This window comes from Silene latifolia, chromosome X, assembly GCF_048544455.1.
Source record: "Silene latifolia isolate original U9 population chromosome X, ASM4854445v1, whole genome shotgun sequence".
NCBI classification, from domain to species: domain Eukaryota; kingdom Viridiplantae; phylum Streptophyta; class Magnoliopsida; order Caryophyllales; family Caryophyllaceae; genus Silene; species Silene latifolia.
This window is the reverse complement of record NC_133537.1, coordinates 258324284-258344241: the sequence shown is the minus strand read 5'-3', so window position 1 is coordinate 258344241 and position 19958 is coordinate 258324284. Positions and strand designations below refer to the sequence as shown.

Genomic DNA, 19958 nt, shown 5'->3' with positions numbered 1-19958 from the left:
TTTTTTTTTTTTTTTTCAGTTTATGTTACTGTTCACGACTGGGCAGAAATAAAAAAAAAAAAATATTTTCTGTTTTTTTTTTTTCGGTTTTGCCGAGACAAATTAAAAAAAGGGAAGTCTTTATTTTGTTTTGTTTTGGCAAATTTATTATTGCGAACCGGTTCATAATTAATAGATACCTAATTATTTTAAAGCAGTTTAAAATATTGATGGATTAAATTCATTTTACAAGTTTAAAATAAATTAAGATTAAATTTATAGTGATTAATTGAGGAATTGCCACTTAATTTGATCAATTAAATAGGTGGTTTGGATAAAATTAATTTACATAATTAAAGAATTATGTCTTGCATGTTTAATTTTTTTAGTTGATGCTTATATTTTTGTTGAATGAATCGTTGAATGAATTAATTTACGTATTTTTTTTGCAATCGGTTGTAATTTGTAATACTTAGTGTGGCCTTAGTCAAATTATGTTTTCGTAATGAAGGAAACATAATTTTTATGTAATTATGAGATCTCGAATCTCCTTTATTTTTCTTTAGTTTTGGGTTTTGAAATTAGAATGTAATAAATAGGTTTATTATGTAAATTTATTTATTGTAATTTTCGAAGAAGACTAAAGATGGAGATTGGAGCTCACTCCCGTTACATGGATCAAGATGGAACATCGAGACAAGCTTCTCGGGTCCAAGGATGGATTCCAAATTTGTATTTAATGTTCATTTTGATAGGATAGGCCACACTAGGACTTTATTATTGCTTTTACGTTTTTCATTCCTATTACTTTTCATTCACATGATAGTTTATGCATCATTTTCCGCCTAAAACCAAACCACCTACTAAAATGCATGAAAATTGACACATATAGGTTGTATGTTAGTTTTCATAGACATACAGATGTCACATGTTTTTTTTTAGGTGAAATGTGAAAATTGTATTAATAATTAAGCAAGTTACATTATCTTTCACCATACAACAACCATGCATAACCAGACTAGTACACTTAATGAACTAGAATATGACTCTTAAACCAATCATGCTCTCTATGACTACCCATAAGTTGTTCAAAGCCCCTCGCCCTTAAAGCTGTAAGGCTCTGAAGTTTCTTAAGAATACAATCAGGTCTAGACACTCTATGCTCAACACGTCTGACATTTCTACTTTCCCAGATCAGATACACCAGTCCAGCAATTGCAGCCATTAGCACTTGTTTCTTCAACAAAGACCTGCATCTCCACTGAATAATCCACTCAATCACATTAGGTTGCCAAAAGGAGCAGGGAGCCACATCTGAACCAGACTGAGACATCTCCTACTAAACCCACACTAAAAAAACAGATGAGCTTTAGACTCATCAGCAGTCCCACAAAGAAAGCACAAACCATCAGTCAATATACCAAACCTGCCCATTCTATCTTTTGTTAACAAATTACGATTGATGAACAACCAGTTAACAAAGGTTACTTTAGGGAGAGCCACCCTATTCCATACATAAGAGTACCACTGAACCTTCTGGTGCTGACCCAGCAGCCACTGATAACCATCCCTTGCTGTGTAGACAGGCCAGAGACCAACAGCAAAACCAGGTAGCATCTTACTCTTAACTTTGCACAGTTGACGCCAAGACCAGCTGGAGTAACAAGGAGCTTGATAATCCCACCAATCTTGATGCTTAATATAAATGTGATTCACCCATTTAACCCACAAAGAGTCTTTCTTCTGAGCCACCCACCAGACATACTTACCAAGCATTGCAAGGTTCCAGAGTCCAGCATTAAGGATACCCAGACCACCATATTTTTGAGGTAAGCAACATTGATCCCAAGCAATAAGAGGAACTTTTGCAAAATTCTCAGAATGAGACCACAGGTAGTTCCTACATATTGCCTCAACTCTAGCAATCACTCCTTTGGGCAATAAGAAAATCCTAGCCCAGTAAGAGTGCATTTGAGAAAGAACATGTCTAACCAACACTAAACGTCCTGCATAACTGAGCTTCTTGGTGCCCCAACCCCTAATTTTCTTAACAATTTTATCCACCAACACATTGCTATCAGCACTAGAAAGTCTTTTATAAGAAATGGGAATTCCTAGATACCTGAAAGGGAAGGACCCTTGCTGAAACCCAGACAGCTGCAGAATCTGATCCCTGACCATCTGGTTCACCCCATTCATATAGATATCAGATTTACTTCTATTAAAGCAGAGGCCAGAAGCTTCAGAGAAAGAAAGAAACCCCCTCATCAAGACCTTAACAGAATTAATGTCCCCTTTACAAAAGAGAAGCAAGTCATCTGCAAAGCACAGATGACATAGCTTGAGTCTCTTACACTGGGGATGAAAGTGAAAATCAATAGAAGTAGTGACCAAGTCCAGAATCCTAGTCAAATACTCCATACACAAAGTAAACAAAAGGGGAGACATAGGATCCCCTTGCCTAATCCCCCTAAGGCCCTTAAAATACCGAAACTGGTTACCATTCAAGGATAAAGAAAAGAAGGTAGAGGTGACACATTGCATTATCCACTGAACCATCTTATGGGGAAAATTAAGAGCATTCAGCATACCTTTAATAAAGCTCCATTCAATGGAGTCATAAGCCTTCTTTAAATCTGTTTTCATCATCACTCTTGGAGAACAGTTCTTTCTATTATAGAGCCTCACCAAGTCTTGGCATATGAAAATATTATCTACAATTTCCCTCCCCTGTATGAAAGCACTTTGATTCATACTAACCAAACTGGATAAGACAGAAGCCAATCTGGAGCAAATCACCTTAGAAATGCACTTGTAAATCACATTGCAACAAGCAATAGGACGAAAATCAAGTACAGAATCAGGAGCATTCTTCTTAGGGATAAGAGAAAGGACTGTAGCATTAACCTGTTTCAAAATTCTCCCAGAGGTAAAAAATTCCTTAACAGCTGCCACAACATCAGACCCAACCACCTCAAAAGCATCTTTGAAAAATTGGGATGAGTAACCATCAGGGCCCGGAGCTTTCTCCTTGGGGATAGAAAAGAGAGCTTGCTTAATTTCACCCACAGTCACCTCCTTAGTGAGATCCCTGGCCTGCTCCTCAGACAGAACAACACCTCTCTGAACAACCCCAGAGCACACCTTGGTGACAGGAGCAGAACTACCAAGTAAACCAGTATAGTATTCTAGGAAAGCATGTTCAATTGCAGAATTATCAGAACATAATTGGCCATTCATGTCTTTAATTTGCAACACCTTGTTCGGAGCTCTCCTGGCTTTTAAAGAGCTATGAAAGAACTGAGTATTATCATCACCACTCTGAAACCAATGAGCTTTAGCTTTTTGAGCCAAAAACTCAGACCTAGCCTCATCCAGGTCCTTAAAAGAACGAGAAGCAATCTTTTCTTCCAACTGAAGAAGGGAGTTAGTAGGGTCAGCATGAAGTTGCCTTTGAATATCCCCCAGAAGTAACTTACTAACCTTAGCAGAATTTTCAATATCACCATAACTCTCTTTATTCAGCTGTTTCAAAGGATGCTTCAACCATTTTAATTTTTTAACCACTTGAAACATCCTACAACCATAAACATCCTGCAGCCAAACTTCCTTAACAATCTCCTTAAACTGCTCATGTTTACCCCACATATTAAAATACTTAAAACTTGATTTTTGTCTAATCTGAACATTCCAACACTCTATAAGACAAGGACTATGGTCATACAGTCCTTCAGGCAAAAAAGTAATGGTACCATCAGAAGTGATTGACTGAATATGCCTGCCTGCCTTTTATGACATGATATGCATTAGCCAAGACTCTATCAATCCTACTAAAAACTCTCTTATCTCCTTCTTGCTTGTTATTCCAGGTAAAGTAGGCACCAGTGGAACTCAAATCATATAGTCCACAAGAGTCTACACACTCCTGGAAATTCTTAACCTCAGCCACAGTAACAGGAGCACCAATCCTTTCATCCATGTTTAAAACATTGTTAAAATCCCCCATGACCATCCAAGGCCCCTGAATAGAAGAGTGGATGTCTAAGAGAGACTGCCAAAGATCCTTCCTATCAGCATTTTTGTTAAAACCATAAACTACAGAACATTGCCAGTTGAAATTATTTTGAACACAGGTTACAGACAGGTGCAACACCTGAGCAGTTTTAACCAGCACAATAACATCAAACATGCTATTATCCCAAACAACCCAGATTCTGCCACCCTCCCTAACATCATTATTATTTAAAAACTGCCAATGATCCCGAAGACCAGATTGGACCTTATTAATAGAAGTAGACTTAACTCTAGTCTCCAGTAAGCCAAAGAAACCTACATTATTCAAATGCAAAAACCTTCTAACATCACCTTGTTTATTCACTTTATTAATGCCACGAACATTACAAAAACCAAAACTAACCATGATCACTAGTTTGAGTTAGTCTCCCTTTCCCCAAACCGCTAAGCAGATTCCTCCTCAAAGACAGGCTCAAAACTTCAACAAAAGAAGGCCCTCCTTGAGAGAACCCCTCATTCCTTTTTGACAGCCTATTAAAAATTCGAGCAGGTGTCATAGAGTTTAAAACCTGATTACCCCTCATTGGCATGGGAGTAACCACTGCATTTGGGTCAATCTGAGGCAACTGTACCATCTCCACATGAACTTCCTTTACAGTAGTCTGAACCTGAGACTGTAATCCCTGATTCTGTTGAACCACTGGTTTAGGAACCCACACTTTCTTAACTGGCACAACCTTCTTCTTAGGCACAACCTTCTTACATAACCTAGTCTCATGTCCCATTCCATGACAACTAGAGCAAATAATTGGCTTCCACTCATAGTGAACAGACTGTGTAGTCAACAAAACAGACTCATCAAAAAATTCAATGACCTCAGGCAAAGGCTGACCAATTTGTACTTCCACCATGAATATAACATAGTCAAGGAATTCCCTCTCCTTAGTAACATTGTCAGAACACACTGGCTTACCAACCAAACCTGCAATTTTAGCTAAAGCAGCACCCCAGAATTTTAGGTCAAGGTTATAGAACCTAACCCAAATATGCACTACATCAACCTTAGCCCTAACTACAGGTTCATTGATACTCCATGATTTGACAATAAACGGCTTATTATCAAAAAAACAGTGTTCACCATTCAAAACTGCTTCCTTATCCTCCATCTTCTTAAATCGCACAATACAAATTCCATTAGGTTTAAACGCAACCTTGTCAATCGAAAGTTTTCCCCACAATCGGCGCACAAAACCCCCAATCACATGACTAGAAGGATTTGCACCCATCACATAACACAGAACAGACGAAGACCAGAAATCAACCTCACCTTTAACATCATCGACATCAATTTTGAGAGTAGGCACAGTACCTGGCGTCACAATCGGAGACTTCGATCGAGATTTCCGGTTAACCTCCTGCCAACCCTCATCATCAGTGGATTTTTCCTCAGAGATGACATTAAGTTCCTTACTAAGATCAAACGCGCGTAATTCTACAACCTTAGAACACTTAGCTTCATAACGATTCTGAATAATCTCATGAATTTCATTACTATTTGGCGTAATACTAGTTTTTTGTGATTTATTACCAGATGAATTACTATTTTTTTTATTTTTATTAGTTGAATTTAGGGGGGACGAAGTTTTCCTAGAATGAGCCATTGCTAAGTTTTAGGGAAACTTCAGAGCTTTCTCTTTCTAAAAAACATCTCTATTATTATTGAAAAGATAGATGTCACATGTTTATTAAGCCATCATCTCAGTTTAATCATTCACGCATGCTAGATATTAGTTCACTTAAAATGAATTAAAATAAAGTTGATGGGATCTTCCTCTAAAACGGAAATTGAGATTAGTCTTTATAAGGGCAAACAACTATGAATCCCTTCTTCGTCGGTAGGCATAATATGACCCCTTCTACGTTGGGTAAGTAGTTTGTGTTGACTTAGTTTATCTCAACATTATAGTCCGAAGCAATCCTCGTGATTATGATGGACTAACGATAGAATTTACAGAAATTTATCGACCAAGAATTCTAACGGTAGAATTAGCTAAAAGGTTAGCTTATCAATTTACAGATAATTGAGTCTTGGGATAATTTATATAATTATTGAGGAAGGTCAATTGTATAAATGTTTTGAGTCTTCGCGTTATGACATTAGATCACTAGACTTAAATTAAAATCGATGCACATGCTTATTATTTATTCGTCTTTTCGCAGTGTAGAACACGTTTATTTTACTGTTACAACAAAATGTCTGGAAATAACGCAATCCAAATGCCTAGTGCCACACTTGGACGCGAGTCCTAACTGAAAATATTCATGGACCAAATGAATTAGTTCACACGTCTGAAAAACGACGGGTCCAACTTTGCGAACTGAGAGGCAGCACTACGGAATGCTGCCATTACTGACGGTAAGCTCATGTACTTAACTGAGCCAATACTGGTAAACCCAGGCCCCAATGTAGGAGTCAACGAGTCACTCTCTTATAGTAACTTCGTTATGGAAGCGGGTGCGATAAAGAACGTACTCATCTTTGCAATGGAAACCAATTTGTAGAGATGCTTCATTGCCCAAGGTGCGAACAAGATTTTCACCACGCTCACTAACGAGTTCTCAAAAGCACCGAGAATCGTTACATATGAGCATACCTGTCGCTTCTTTGATGAGAAACTCCAGAAGGGCCAACCGGTTAGCCCACACATTCTTCACATGATTAAGAATGTCGAGAAGCAGGAGGCACTTGATTGCAAAATCAGTGAGAGCATTGTCATTGACCGAATGCTTCATTCTCTTCATGATGGTTTTGCCCTTTTCAGGGCGAACTACTACATGAATGACTTGAAAAAGAGTCATCATGAGCTACACTCCCTTCTCGTACAGACCGAGAAGGATATGAAATTGAGTGGGAGCATGAAGCAGGATGTTCTCACGATTTCCAACAAGGGTAAAGGTAAGGGCAAAGCTCCAGGCGACCTAACTGTAGGTAAGCCAAAATTCAAGAAGCCAGGAAACGGTAAGAGTGGGCCCGGTGAGACTAGTGGCTCACAGGGCAAGGCAAAGAACAAGGGCGGTGACATTGAGTGCCACCATTGTCACAAGACTGGACATTGGAGGAGGAACTGTCCCGTATACCATGAGGACATCAAAGCAGGCCGCGTCGTTCCTGTTGGTATGTCATCTTATATTCATATGATTGAGATTAACCATGCAAGTTTCAGAACTTGGGTACTTGATACTGGTTGTGGTTCTCATATGTGTAATCATTTGCAGGGCCTAAAGAACATCATACCTCTAAAAAAAGGTGATGTGGACCTGCGAGTCGGGAATGGAGCATGAGTTGATGCTGTCTCGAAGGGAACATATGTAATCCAACTCCCTAGTGGTTTTGAGTTATTTTTAAATAACAGTTACTATGTACCCAGTTTGTCTAAGAACATTTTTTCTGTTTCCGTACTTGGTAAAGACGGTTTTGCATTTTCAATAAAGGATAATAGCTGTATTTTCTCATTCAATGAAATGATTAATGGCAAAGCAGTTTCCATGAATGGAATTTACATCTTAGATCAAACCACGGAAGTATTACACATGAATAATAAGAAATTAAAGGTTGGTGACAAAGATCAAACCTATCTATGGCATTGTCGAATGGGACACATAAATGAGAAACGCGTAAAGAAACTCATCGATAATGGGACTATTCCCGCATTCGAATTTTCTACATATGGCACGTGTGAATCATGTCTCATTGGCAAAATGACTCGAATTTTCTTCAAAGGTGTTGGAATGCGCGCTAGTGACCTATTAGGACTCATACATACTGATGTTTGTGGACCTATGTCAATTACCGCTAGAGATGGCTATAAATATTTTATCACTTTCACGGACGATTTGAGTAGATACAGATATGTCTACTTATTTTTTTTGGTGAAATGTGAAAAATTATATTAATAATTAGGAGTTTAAGTACATAATCACCAATTACACACACTTTGGCACCAACAAAAGGAATATAACACTAGATTACATCCAAGGTACCCAATGCATTCGTTGGAATTTAGACGTCCACTTCCATGCTTGCCCTCTTCTCTGAACAATATCAGTAACAGCTCGTACTGCAAAAGAAGGATGAACCATCTTATTGTCCACTCTGCAAATGTTGCGGGCATTCCAAATCTGATAGATCATGGCCGTAATGGCAGCAATAACAATTTGTTTTTTCATCAGAGACCTACACCTCCACCTTATGCACCAGTCTAGTATTCCAGTTGCAGGGAAAGAGACATTTAACCAGGTAGCAAGCATCTTCCAGCAGCAGGAGCTAAACCGACATCCATATAGTAAATGAGTATGATCCTCCAAATGATCCAAGCACATATCACAGTGCCCATCAACAAGTATGCCAAATCTGAACATTCTATCCTTTGTCAAGAGACGATATTGGATAGCCAACCACCCTATAATGGAATGTTTGGGAAGAGTAAATCTGTTCCAAATTATAGGGTACCATGGGACTGGAATCAGACTACCCTGAAGCCAATTATACCCTGCAGACACACTATAGACCCCTCCATTGGTACTCCATTTGCCATGACAGAAACCAGGTTTGAGCAAATCCTTGACTTGGCAGATTTTCCTCCAAATCCAGCTGGAACTTACAGTGGGAGAGTAATCCAACCAGTTTTGACCTTTGATGTACATGTGGTTGACCCAACGAATCCATAAGTGATCAGTTTTCTCAGCTAACCACCATACATACTTGCCTAACATAGCCACATTCCATTTTTTACCATTTACAATGCCAAGACCTCCATACTTTTTCCCCGGACCCTATCCCCAGGCCACGGTGGAGTCTTATGAAACTCATCAGACCCACACCACAAATAATTCCTGCATATGTTGTTAATCCTGTCCATCACAGTAGTAGGGATGATGAAAATACGAGTCCAAAAACTATGAAGTTGAGACAAGACTGCCTGAACCAGAACAAGTCGACCAGCATAGCTTAACTTTCTAGCACCCCAACCACGAATTTTCTGCACAATCTTCTCAACCAGCCTAGAACAATCACCCACGTCCATTCTTTTATATGAGATTGGAATGCCAAGATACCTGAATGGAAATTGGCCCTCTTTGAAACCAGATACAGTTAACACATAGTGACTAGTCTCATTGCTCATACCATTGAAGTATATATCAGACTTCTCACGATTAATCTCCAAACCTGAAGCTTTAGAGAATGTGGCAAAAGCTCTAAGGATAGTGATAATGGAAGTCTTGTCACCCCTACAGAACATTAGAAGATCATCTGCAAAACACAGATGATTCAGTCTAATTGCTCTACAGAGAGGATGGTAACTAAACTCCATAGAATTAGTAACATAAGCCAGAATCCTGCTAAGGTACTCCATGCAAATAGTAAACAAAAGAGGGGACATAGGATCACCCTGCCTAATCCCTCTTCTTCCTTGGAAATACCCAAAGTTTGACCCATTAAGAGACAAAGTATACCAAGGAGTGGTAACACACTCCATAATCCATTGAATCATTTGGTCTGGGAAATTAAGAGCCTGCAACATCTGCTTGATAAAATCCCACTCAATAGAATCATACGCTTTTTTGAGATCCACCTTCATCATACAACGAGGAGAACAAGCCTTCCTTTTTTACAATCTAACAAGGTCATGGCAAATGAGAATATTATCAACTATGTCCCTCCCTTTAATGAATGCACTTTGAGTCTCACTGATAATATCAGGTAGAACAGTAGCAAGTCTAGTGCAAATCACTTTAGAGATAATTTTATAGACCACATTGCAACAAGCAATGGGTCTAAAATCCGCCACTGTAGTAGGCCTGGCCTTCTTAGGAATAAGAGTTAATGTAGTGGAGTTGATCTGCTTGAGCATTTTACCAGAAGAGAAGAATTCCTGCACTGCCCCAATAATATCATTCCCAGTGACATCAAAAGAATCTCTGAAAAACTGAGAAGAAAATCCATCAGGGCCAGGTGCTTTATGATATGTCTACTTAATGAAGCATAAAAGTGAGTCCTTTGAGAAATTCAAGGAATACCAGAACAGAGTTGAGAACCAACTGGGTAGAAAGGTTAAAGCACTCCGTTCAGATCGGGGTGGCGAATATCTTTCAAATGAGTTTGATCAACACCTTAAAGACTGTGGAATCGTTCTACAGTTAACTCCACCTGGAACACCTCAATTAAATGGTATGTCCGAACGGAGAAATTGAACCTTACTTGATATGGTTCGATCCATGATGAGTCACACGGTAGTGCCTGATTCATTATGGGGTTTTGCTCTTTTGTCAGCTGCTCTTATACTTAACCGAAGTCCGACTAAAGCTGTCGACAAGACTCCACATGAAATGTGGAAGGGAACGGTACCTAACTTGTCCTTTATTCGGGTTTGGGGCTGCGAGACTTATGTCAAGTGGAGACACGAGGATAAGCTCGGCCCGCGATCGGTCAAGACATACTTTATAGGTTATCCAAAAGGAACATTTGGTCATTACTTCTATTCGCCTACCGAACATCGAGTTTTTGCCGCGACTAGTGCGACGTTCTTAGAGAAAGAATTTCTCGAGAACAAGACGAGTAATAGAACCTTCGAGCTGTCGGAGATTCCAGAACCAACAACCGAGGAACAGATGGAGGAAGTTGTTCCTCCAACTGATGATACGGTTAATATTCCTGAGGAACCTAGGAGGTCGGGTAGAGTCTCTCATCCTCCGGACATATACATTGGTATGGTCGAGGAGAATGACGTTTTACTCCTAGAGAGTAATGAACCAGCTACCTATAAAGGTGCAATGACCTGTTCCGACTCAAAGCTATGGCTAGAAGCCATGCAATCCGAGATGGACTCCATGTATGAGAATAACGTGTGGGATCTAGTTGATTTACCTAATAAGGTAAAACCTCTACAGTGCAAATGGCTTTACAAAATAAAGCGTTCTGTAGACGCGCAACCAGATACCTATATGGCACGACTAGTGGAAAAAGGTTTCACTCCAGTGCACGGATTGCATTATGATGAGATTTTTGCACCTGTAGTCATGCTACGTTCTATTCGGATAATCTTAGCGATTGCCGCTTTTCATGATTATGAAATTTGGCAAATGGAGGTGAAAACCGCCTTCTTAAACGGTTATTTGGAGGAAGAGTTGTACATGGTGCAACCCGAAGGTTTCATAGATCCTGAACATCCTATGAAAGTATGCAAGGTTAAGCGCTCCATTTATGGACTTAAGCAAGCTTCTCGGAGTCGGAATCATCATTTCGACCAGGTGATAAAAGAGTATGGTTTCACTCGATCGGTCGAAGAACCATGCTTATATATCAAGTCGTGTGGGAGCAAGATTGTATTCTTGATATTGTATGTCGATGACATACTTCTGATTGGGAATGACATTCCTCTCCTGTCTTCGGTTAAAGAATGGTTGAAGAACCATTTCCAGATGAAAGATCTGGGTGAGGCACAACGCATTTTGGGAATCCGTATCTACCGAGATAGACACGACGGACGTTATCAGTTAGTCAGGAGTCTTATTTGGATAAGATTCTTGAGAAGTTCAGCATGACCAACTCCAAGAAGGGGAACCTTCCAATGACGTCTGGGATGCGGTTGAGCAAGTCTCGCCACCCACGACGCCTTTGAAGGGATTGAGCGCATGAGTCGTGTTCCTTATGCATCTACAATAGGATCAATCATGTATGCCATGATATGCACACGTCCAGACGTGGCATATGCATTGAGTATGACGAGTCGGTACCAAAAGAATCAAGGTGAAACACACTAGATAGCTGTTAAAAATATCCTCAAGTACCTACGGAGGACTAAGGATAGGGTATTGACTTATGGAGGCGATACTAAGCTATGTGCAATCGGTTACGCAGATGCTAGCTTCCAAACGGATCGAGATGATTCAAAATCTCAGTCCGGGTTCGTCTTCACTCTTAATGGTGTTGCGGTCAGCTGGAAGAGTTCCAAACAGTGTTGTAGCGATTCTACTACCGGCCGAGTACTATGCCGCTTCGGAAGCAGCTAAGGAAGCGATATGGATGCGTCAATTCTTACAAGGACTTACGATAGTTCCTAGTTCGAATGACCCGATCACCATCTATTGTGACAATAGAGGTGCCATCTTCCAGGCTAAGGAGCCTAAGTTTAGCAACAAATCTAGACATGTACATCGGAAAGCTCACCTGATCCGTGATTACGTGGAGCAAAAAGAGATAGTGATTGACAAGATTGCGACGGATGATAACCTCGCGAACCCTCTCACCAAACCGTTGAATTTTGATAAGCATGAAGGGCACGTTATTTCCATGGGAATTAAACGTGTTCCTGAGTTATAGTCGTTGATTATGGATTTGATACATTATCTTTTTCATATACTATTTATAACTTCACCGTTTTATTATAATATTTTGTTTTTCATGTGGATTGTACTGACAACTTTGAACGCCACAAAGTGAACTGAATTACATTATATTTTGTTTGGTCCGTAATCGCCTTAATGAGCTGATAACTCTGGCTATTATATTGTGCAGTGGATTGATGGTGGGTTCAACGAGCCATAAGTCAAACTGTTGACTGATCGATCACAAATGCGAGATTATAACGATACCTCGTAGGAAAAATTTTTGTGACAACGTAATGGAGTCCTAAATGTTTAAAAACATTCGGTGCCAGGCCGTGGATAGGACATCCATTGTGTTCCTAGAGTCGATTCTTTTGACTATCGACTGTCTCTTGAGATTAAGGCAGTTTTTGGGTGACTTTGGTTTTTTTCTCACGATGCCGTGAATCGGAGGCTAAGTAGATTTTTTCTGGGTCATTTCATACTGCGCTTACATCGGCAGGATTCGAGTTGAGGAAAATATCCAACCCTTATCAGGTATAGTTATTTCTCAGGGCCACTCGAGGAGTTGTAACTGAAATGCATGGCCATGCTCGAATGATGATTCGTTTATCAGTTAAGTTACTCTCTAGTCGGGGAAACCACTCTTGATAATGATCGCTTGTAAAATACGACCTTTGTGAATACGGATTTGCAAATTGTTTTACATTGAGTGGGGGAAATTTTAGGATATGAGAATCGGTTATCGCACATACACTTGTGAAGACAAGTGGGAGTTTGTTGGAGCTTGTGTCCTCCACAAATTAGTGTGATAACATTTGTAAATCTCTTACAGGTTCACAAGGGTATACTTCGTATTTTAATCAGTTGATTAACGATGACCTAATAACGGTTGGCTTGCTAGAAAGTTTGACGTTATTATCATACAGATGGCGGTGATCAACTGGTCCCTAAAGGTCACACCTATAGGATGTGTTTGAGAGATGTGGTTATAGAAATATAATCACATTGATGCCTTATATGACTAAACAGTTAGTCAATGTGTTGATGAGACAATTATTTAATGAAGATTAAATAATATTAGTTGAGACAATTAATTAATCAATTACGTAAATTGAATATAATAAGTTATATTTAATTAAATGTATTTAATGTTAGTTTGGACGAATTAATATGTTAATTCGTAATTAAATGTAATCGGTTATATTTAATATCAACAAGATGAATGTGTCATAGTGGTAATAGTGAGGGTACTCAAACCAAGAGGTCATGAGTTCGATCCTCACTAGATGACAATTTATATATAACACATTTTATACATTTTTGGAATAACCGAAAATAAGGAAATTATACTCTCTTATTTTCGGATATGGGCCGGAAATTAAAAAAAGAAAAATCTACCCTAATTGCTCAACCTACACGGTTTATAGGTAGATTAGGAGTAGCTTTTTCTAACCTAATTTTGCTATCCCATTCTTGCCTCGATCTCATCAGAAGAAAAACACAAAAAACCTAAAAATTAATTAGTTATTTTTTGGATCGATTCTAGCATAATCAAAGGGCATTTCTCATATCGTCTTGGGTGCAACTGATAGGCGAATATCAACTTTGATATTGTTCTTAGGCCGTTTTTGCTAGGACCGAAGGTTATTTCTTAATCCTTTACAAATTTGTTTATGCAATTTATTTTATGACTAGTTTCATCATGTTATAATTCGTTATAGTCCTTAAAATTAAAGGGATGCATACAGATAAATCCTACAATTAACCCATATGAGAGTCATTGGTAAGCCTTAAGGAACCGTCATGAATTCTCAAGGAGAACTAATGGTCTGTTCTGGAGTTTGGAAGAATACTGAGTTGTGTGTTGAAGATTACACGAACTCAAATTTTCAAAGCTCATAAGGATTTGTAAAAATCCTAGGCTGATTTTATTGACCTAAGGAGCAAAAGACTAGAAAAGGGTATTTTATTATCATTCATTGTAAGATTCTACAAAATGAACCTAAGTACGTTGTGATTAGGTGGTGTGCTTTGATGGCTATGAGTAGTATCGTCCACCAAAAACCACATCACAGGTTATGTAATAACAATGGGAGCTTCTTTCAAGTTAAAGAACATGAGTCTAGTATGAAGTCTAGACATGTACTTAGTAAAGTTCATGCTATGAGAGATAATATGAAATTGAAGAAAATCACAATTCATAAAGTTTGAACTCTTAGACACATGGTATGTTCACAAGCTAAACTTTTATTGCATTAGGTAAGTGTATAAATACACTTACGATTATAAGACATAGAGTGGTAATATGGTATTGACTACTCGTATGTGATAATCACATTTATCGTTTGAGTTATTGATAACTCATCTTGTACTTTGTTACATCCAAATGGGTTGTTGAGACGATATTGAACCCCATTAAAGTGAACTGGATTAACATAGTATTCGCCCCTAGTTACTTATATGAGGTGACATCTCGAAGTGACTGGAGTGTGATGCGATTGATGGCAAGTTAAAAAGCCATAAAGTCATAAGAGATGACTAGTCGATCACATAGACAGACTGTATGGGACACTCTGTCGGGCTTATGACCGCTTATAGAGTTCTGGAAATTTTTATAGCCTGCTCGTGGCGAGAGCTGCTATAGTATTCTTATGAGTCAATTTTTTGACTAAAGACTGTTCGCCTAAGGTGGCACAGTTTCAGAGTAACTTTGATTTATGTTCTATGACCTTTGTAATTGGGGTCAAAAGGGCATATTTTGGGTTATGATGAGCTGTGGCTATTCAAGGGAAGAGTGCAATAGGAATTGTCCATCCCTGTCAGGGTTATCTTATATCTCAAGGCCACTCGAGGAGTAATGAACTGGAAATGCGTGGCCACGCTCGGAAGATATCTACGGTAGATAATTTCGGTCAGACAGTTATTTTCCAGATCGAGGAAACCACTCATGATATGATCAAATGCAAGTGCGACCTGCAAGACACCTTGCATTGAGTGGGAGATAATGGGTGACACACACTTGTCGCGGACAAGTGGGAGATTGTTGGAGTAAGTGTCCTCGACAATAATGCGATCACATGTTTAAATCTCATAAAAAGAATGCATTAGGGAAAGTAATATTTTATTGTCAACTGATCTACATTAATCGGTAATGATTGGCTGACTAGAGTTTGACATTAATGTCGTATGACGGTGGTGAACAGTTGATCCCTTAAGGTCATACCTCTAGGGTAACACTCTTAATTGATTAAATAATTAATTGTATGTTGATACAAGTTAATTAATTCCTTAAAATTGAACGAATGATTTTGTGAGTGAGAATTCGTATCTTATTGTAATTCGATTAAATAAGATTCATTCTAAGTAATGTAAAATTGTTTTATTACTTAGGTTTTATTTTTGTTTATGAAACAATTAAAATAAGAATGAATGATTAATTATAAATACAAGTTGTTGTGATTTATAATTCAATGACCCATTTTAAGTACTTGTAATTATGAATTACTAGTTAATTTTTGTTTGTGATTTATTTTGTTTATATAATGATTTTTAATAAGTTAAAAATGCATTATTAAGAAACATGTCTAGTAACATGTCCAATATGTCACACTATACAAATTAACATTTGACAAACTTAAAATGGACCATTTTAAGTCCATTTGTGCCGTGTAAATGGAGGGGGTTGGGTAGGTTTGGGACTTAATTGTTGTTCTAATTGAGAATTAAGCACAATGATTATGTCTCTAAAAGACCTAAACCTAGCCCTACACTCTACATCTTGAGAAGAACAATCTTGAGCATTGATAAGGCATCCTTCCCTAAGCCACCCGACCACCCATGTGAATAAGAAGAGTTTTCTCTTCTTATTCCCATAATTCATTCTTGTATGATATTATCATATTGATAATTGAAAAATTCTCTCTAATTTATCAAGAACAAATAAGAAAGAACATCTCACAAAATCGCTAATATTACCAACACATTACTAGTAGTAGTAAGTAATAATATTAGTAGTTATTTTAAGATACATATACTAATTTTTAGTATTCAAATTAGTATTTGTTTAAGAGGGTTATCTTGGTACAAATCCTTGAGGAGTAGATTCTAATATTGGATCTAAGTTCATCTTTGGAGTACTAGGATTTTCTTAAAAAGACTAATTTGGAAGGTGTCCAATTAGTATAACCATTCGGCCCTCTTTGTAAGTAGATCGATTTATTCTTACTTTATTTTATATTGTTATGCATGCATAAGATCTTGTTAGTTTATGACTAAACTAAATTTATATAGTTATTAGAAATGTCTAATAAGAGTTTAATGAATCTTACATATTTGATGTGACTCGTACTTCACACATTTAGTTCCCGAACTAGTCTCGTTCCTATACTTTCTTGCATGCATTAGGGTCGTTTCTTATCTTTAGCTTCCTACTTTGCATATTCTTTGAGGTTTTGTATCCTTGGTAGGAGAGGAATGCTAACCTTGCTAATATGGAGAAAAATGGATCACATCTAACGACCAAGCAACAAAGAGGAGACCAATACTAAAGGCCTAGGTCAATAAATCAAGTATTTGGGCAACGATGAAGGACCCCCAAGGCTCCTCAACGATCCCCACGGATCATGAGGCAGCAAATTGAAGAAGAGGCCACACTGGCCTATGGGACGGGCGTCCCAAGCTTAGCCCGAGCGTCCTGAAGGACAAGACGGGCGTCCCAAAGACTCAGCCCGAACGCCCCACAAGCAGGACAGGCATATTTTTTTTACAGTTAAGGGACTTGCAAGGCGTTAATCTTCATCTTAGGGACTTAATTGTCATTTAAGCCCTTAGTTACCCTAATACTTGTACTTAGTATAAATAGACCAAGTTTTAACCAAGTTAATTACCAAGTTATTACCTAGTTTTATTAGTGTTAATCAAGTTGTATTACACAATTCAATCTTAATCATATCTTAATCTTTCCTTAATCATTCAAGTGTTCTTAGATTTAGTTGGATAATTTGAAGACTATTTGGGTTTATTGGAGAATTGACAACTCTTCATCATTCATCAAGTTTTCTTCTATTATTCTTTGCTTATTATTTGGATCACCCTAAGTTGGTACAATTCCTTTTATCCTTTGCATAATTATTGTTTATTGTTTTACTCATCCATCATGTTTAGCTTGGTTAATACGTTTGACACCCTTATTATCATGTTTTCCATGATCATGAGTGAGTAGGCTTCTAGCTAGGGTTAATGGGGGATTAGGGGAGTTAACCATGGGGTATATCTTTACTTAATAAGTTCATATGATTACTTTCTTGTTGTAGTTTCAACTTATGCACATGTTATGCTTGATGAAATGCTCGATTAATAACCTAGCATGAATCTCTTATCCATTCAACAAGACTTGTAAGACATAAACCAACTCAAAGCTTGTTAGACCATGCATATAGTTGAATAGGGAGAATTAAGTCGACTTATAGGAGTTGTAAAGTCTTGACCGACTCGGCTCCGAGACCCAAAACTTCCTAGGAATTGTAAGATATAAACTAACTCGATTCCACTACAACAATAATTTGCTTGCATCTATGAAACTTGTTTATGTGATCTCACCATGATTCCCTGAATAACCCATGACACCCTAATGCCTTTTATCGATTGTTTACATTCCCATTTACTTTACTTGCTTTGCTTTTCATTTGTTTATATTTACATTGCCTAGTAGTTTAGATAACCTTCTCAATCCAAACTAAATTGTGACTAAATATAGATTGTAAACAATTGACTAAGGCACTAGGGTTTGTAAACAATTGACTAAATATGGATTGTAAACAATTGACTAAGTATTGATTGTAAACAATTCCCTTAATAACCCATGACACCCTAGTGCCTTTTATGAAAGAAAATCAAAGCAAGTAAATAGGGTTTGTAAACAATTGCCTAAGGCACTAGGGTGTCATGGGTTCATAAGGGAATCATGGTGAGATTATATAAACAAGTTTCATTGATGCAAGCAAATTATTATTGTAGTGTAATTGAGTTAGTTTATACTTCCTCCATTCAACTCCACTCTACCTATTTCTAATTTTTACACTATTCACAAATGCACATTGAATCTCGATTTTCTCTCAATACATAAGTGAAAATATATTCATGTGGGATCTTGTTTGACTCGTCTTTACGAGTACATTAAAAATATCTAACTTTTATAATTTTTGCAAATACGTAGCTAACGATATTTATTGCGTAAAACACGCGTTGGCGAACGTGAAAAAGCAACGTGGTAGAGTGGAGTTGAATGGAGGAAGTATCTTACAATTCCTAGGAAGTTTTGGGTCTCGAAGCCGAGTCGGTTAAGAGTTTACAACTCGTACAAGTCGACTTAATTCTTCCTATTCAACTATATGCATGGTTTAACAAGCCTTGAGTTGGTTTATGTCTTACAAGTCTTGTTGAATGGATAAGAGATTCATTCTAGGTTGTCAATCGAGCATTTCATCAAGCATAAAATGTGCATAAGTTGAAACTACAATAAGCAACCAATCATATGAACTTATTAAGTAAAGATATACATGCTACTAAGGGTGTCAAACATATTAACCAAGCTAAACAAGATGGATGAGTAAATCAATAAACAATAATTAAGCAAAGGATAAAAGGAATTGTACCAACTTAGGGTGATCCAAATAATAAGCAAAGAATAATAGAAGAAAACTTGATGAATGATGAAGAATTGTCAATTCTCCAATAAACCCAAATAGTCTTCAAATTACCCAACTAAATCTAAGAACACTTGAATGATTAAGAAAAGATTAAGATATGATTAAGATTTAATTGTGTAATACAACTTGATTAACACTAATAAAACTAGGTAATAACTTGGTAATTAACTTGGTTAAAGCTTGGTCTATTTATATTAAGTACCAGTATTAGGGTAACTAAGGGCTTACATAACGATTAAGTCCCTAAGATGAAGATTAACGCCTTGCAAATCCCTTAAGGAGACGCTCGACCTGTCTCTGTTGGACGCCTATGCTGTAAAGAAATACGCCCGTCCTGCTTGTGGGACGCACGGGCTGAGTCTTTGGGATGCCCGTCTTGTTCTTTAGGACGCTAGGGCTAAGCTTGGGACGCCCGTCCCATAGGCCAGTGTGGCTTCTTATTCAATTTGCTGCCTCATGATCCGTGGGGATTGTTGAGGAGCCTTGGGGGTCCTTCGTCATTGCCCAAATACTTGTTTTATTGACCTAGGCCTTTAGTATTGGTCTTCTCTTTGTTGCTTGGTCGTTAGATGGGATCCATTTAGCTTTATTTTGCTGCATATATGCAAGGTTAGCATTCCTCTCCTACCAAGGACACAAAACCTCAAAGAATATGCAAAGTAGGAAGCTAACGATAACAAACGACCCTAATGCATGCAAGAAAGCATAGGAATGAGGCTAGTTCGGGGACTAAATGTGTGCAAATACGAGCCACATCAATATCCTAATCCTTAACTCTCGACTGATGGTAACCTGACCTTAAGTCGATCTTAGAGAAAACTCCAGCTCCACTCAGCTGATCAAATAAATCATCAATTCGAGGCAAATGGT

At 38.0% G+C, this 19958-nt stretch overlaps 1 protein-coding gene across 1 annotated transcript; it reads right to left on the bottom strand.

Moving 5' to 3' along the window:
• Nucleotides 1-8019: 8019 nt before the first annotated feature.
• LOC141619994 (uncharacterized) lies at nt 8020-8766 on the bottom strand. Its single transcript, XM_074436982.1, has one exon. It carries the CDS (start codon nt 8764-8766, stop codon nt 8020-8022), a length of 747 nt encoding a protein of 248 aa, XP_074293083.1.
• Nucleotides 8767-19958: the final 11192 nt, after the last annotated feature.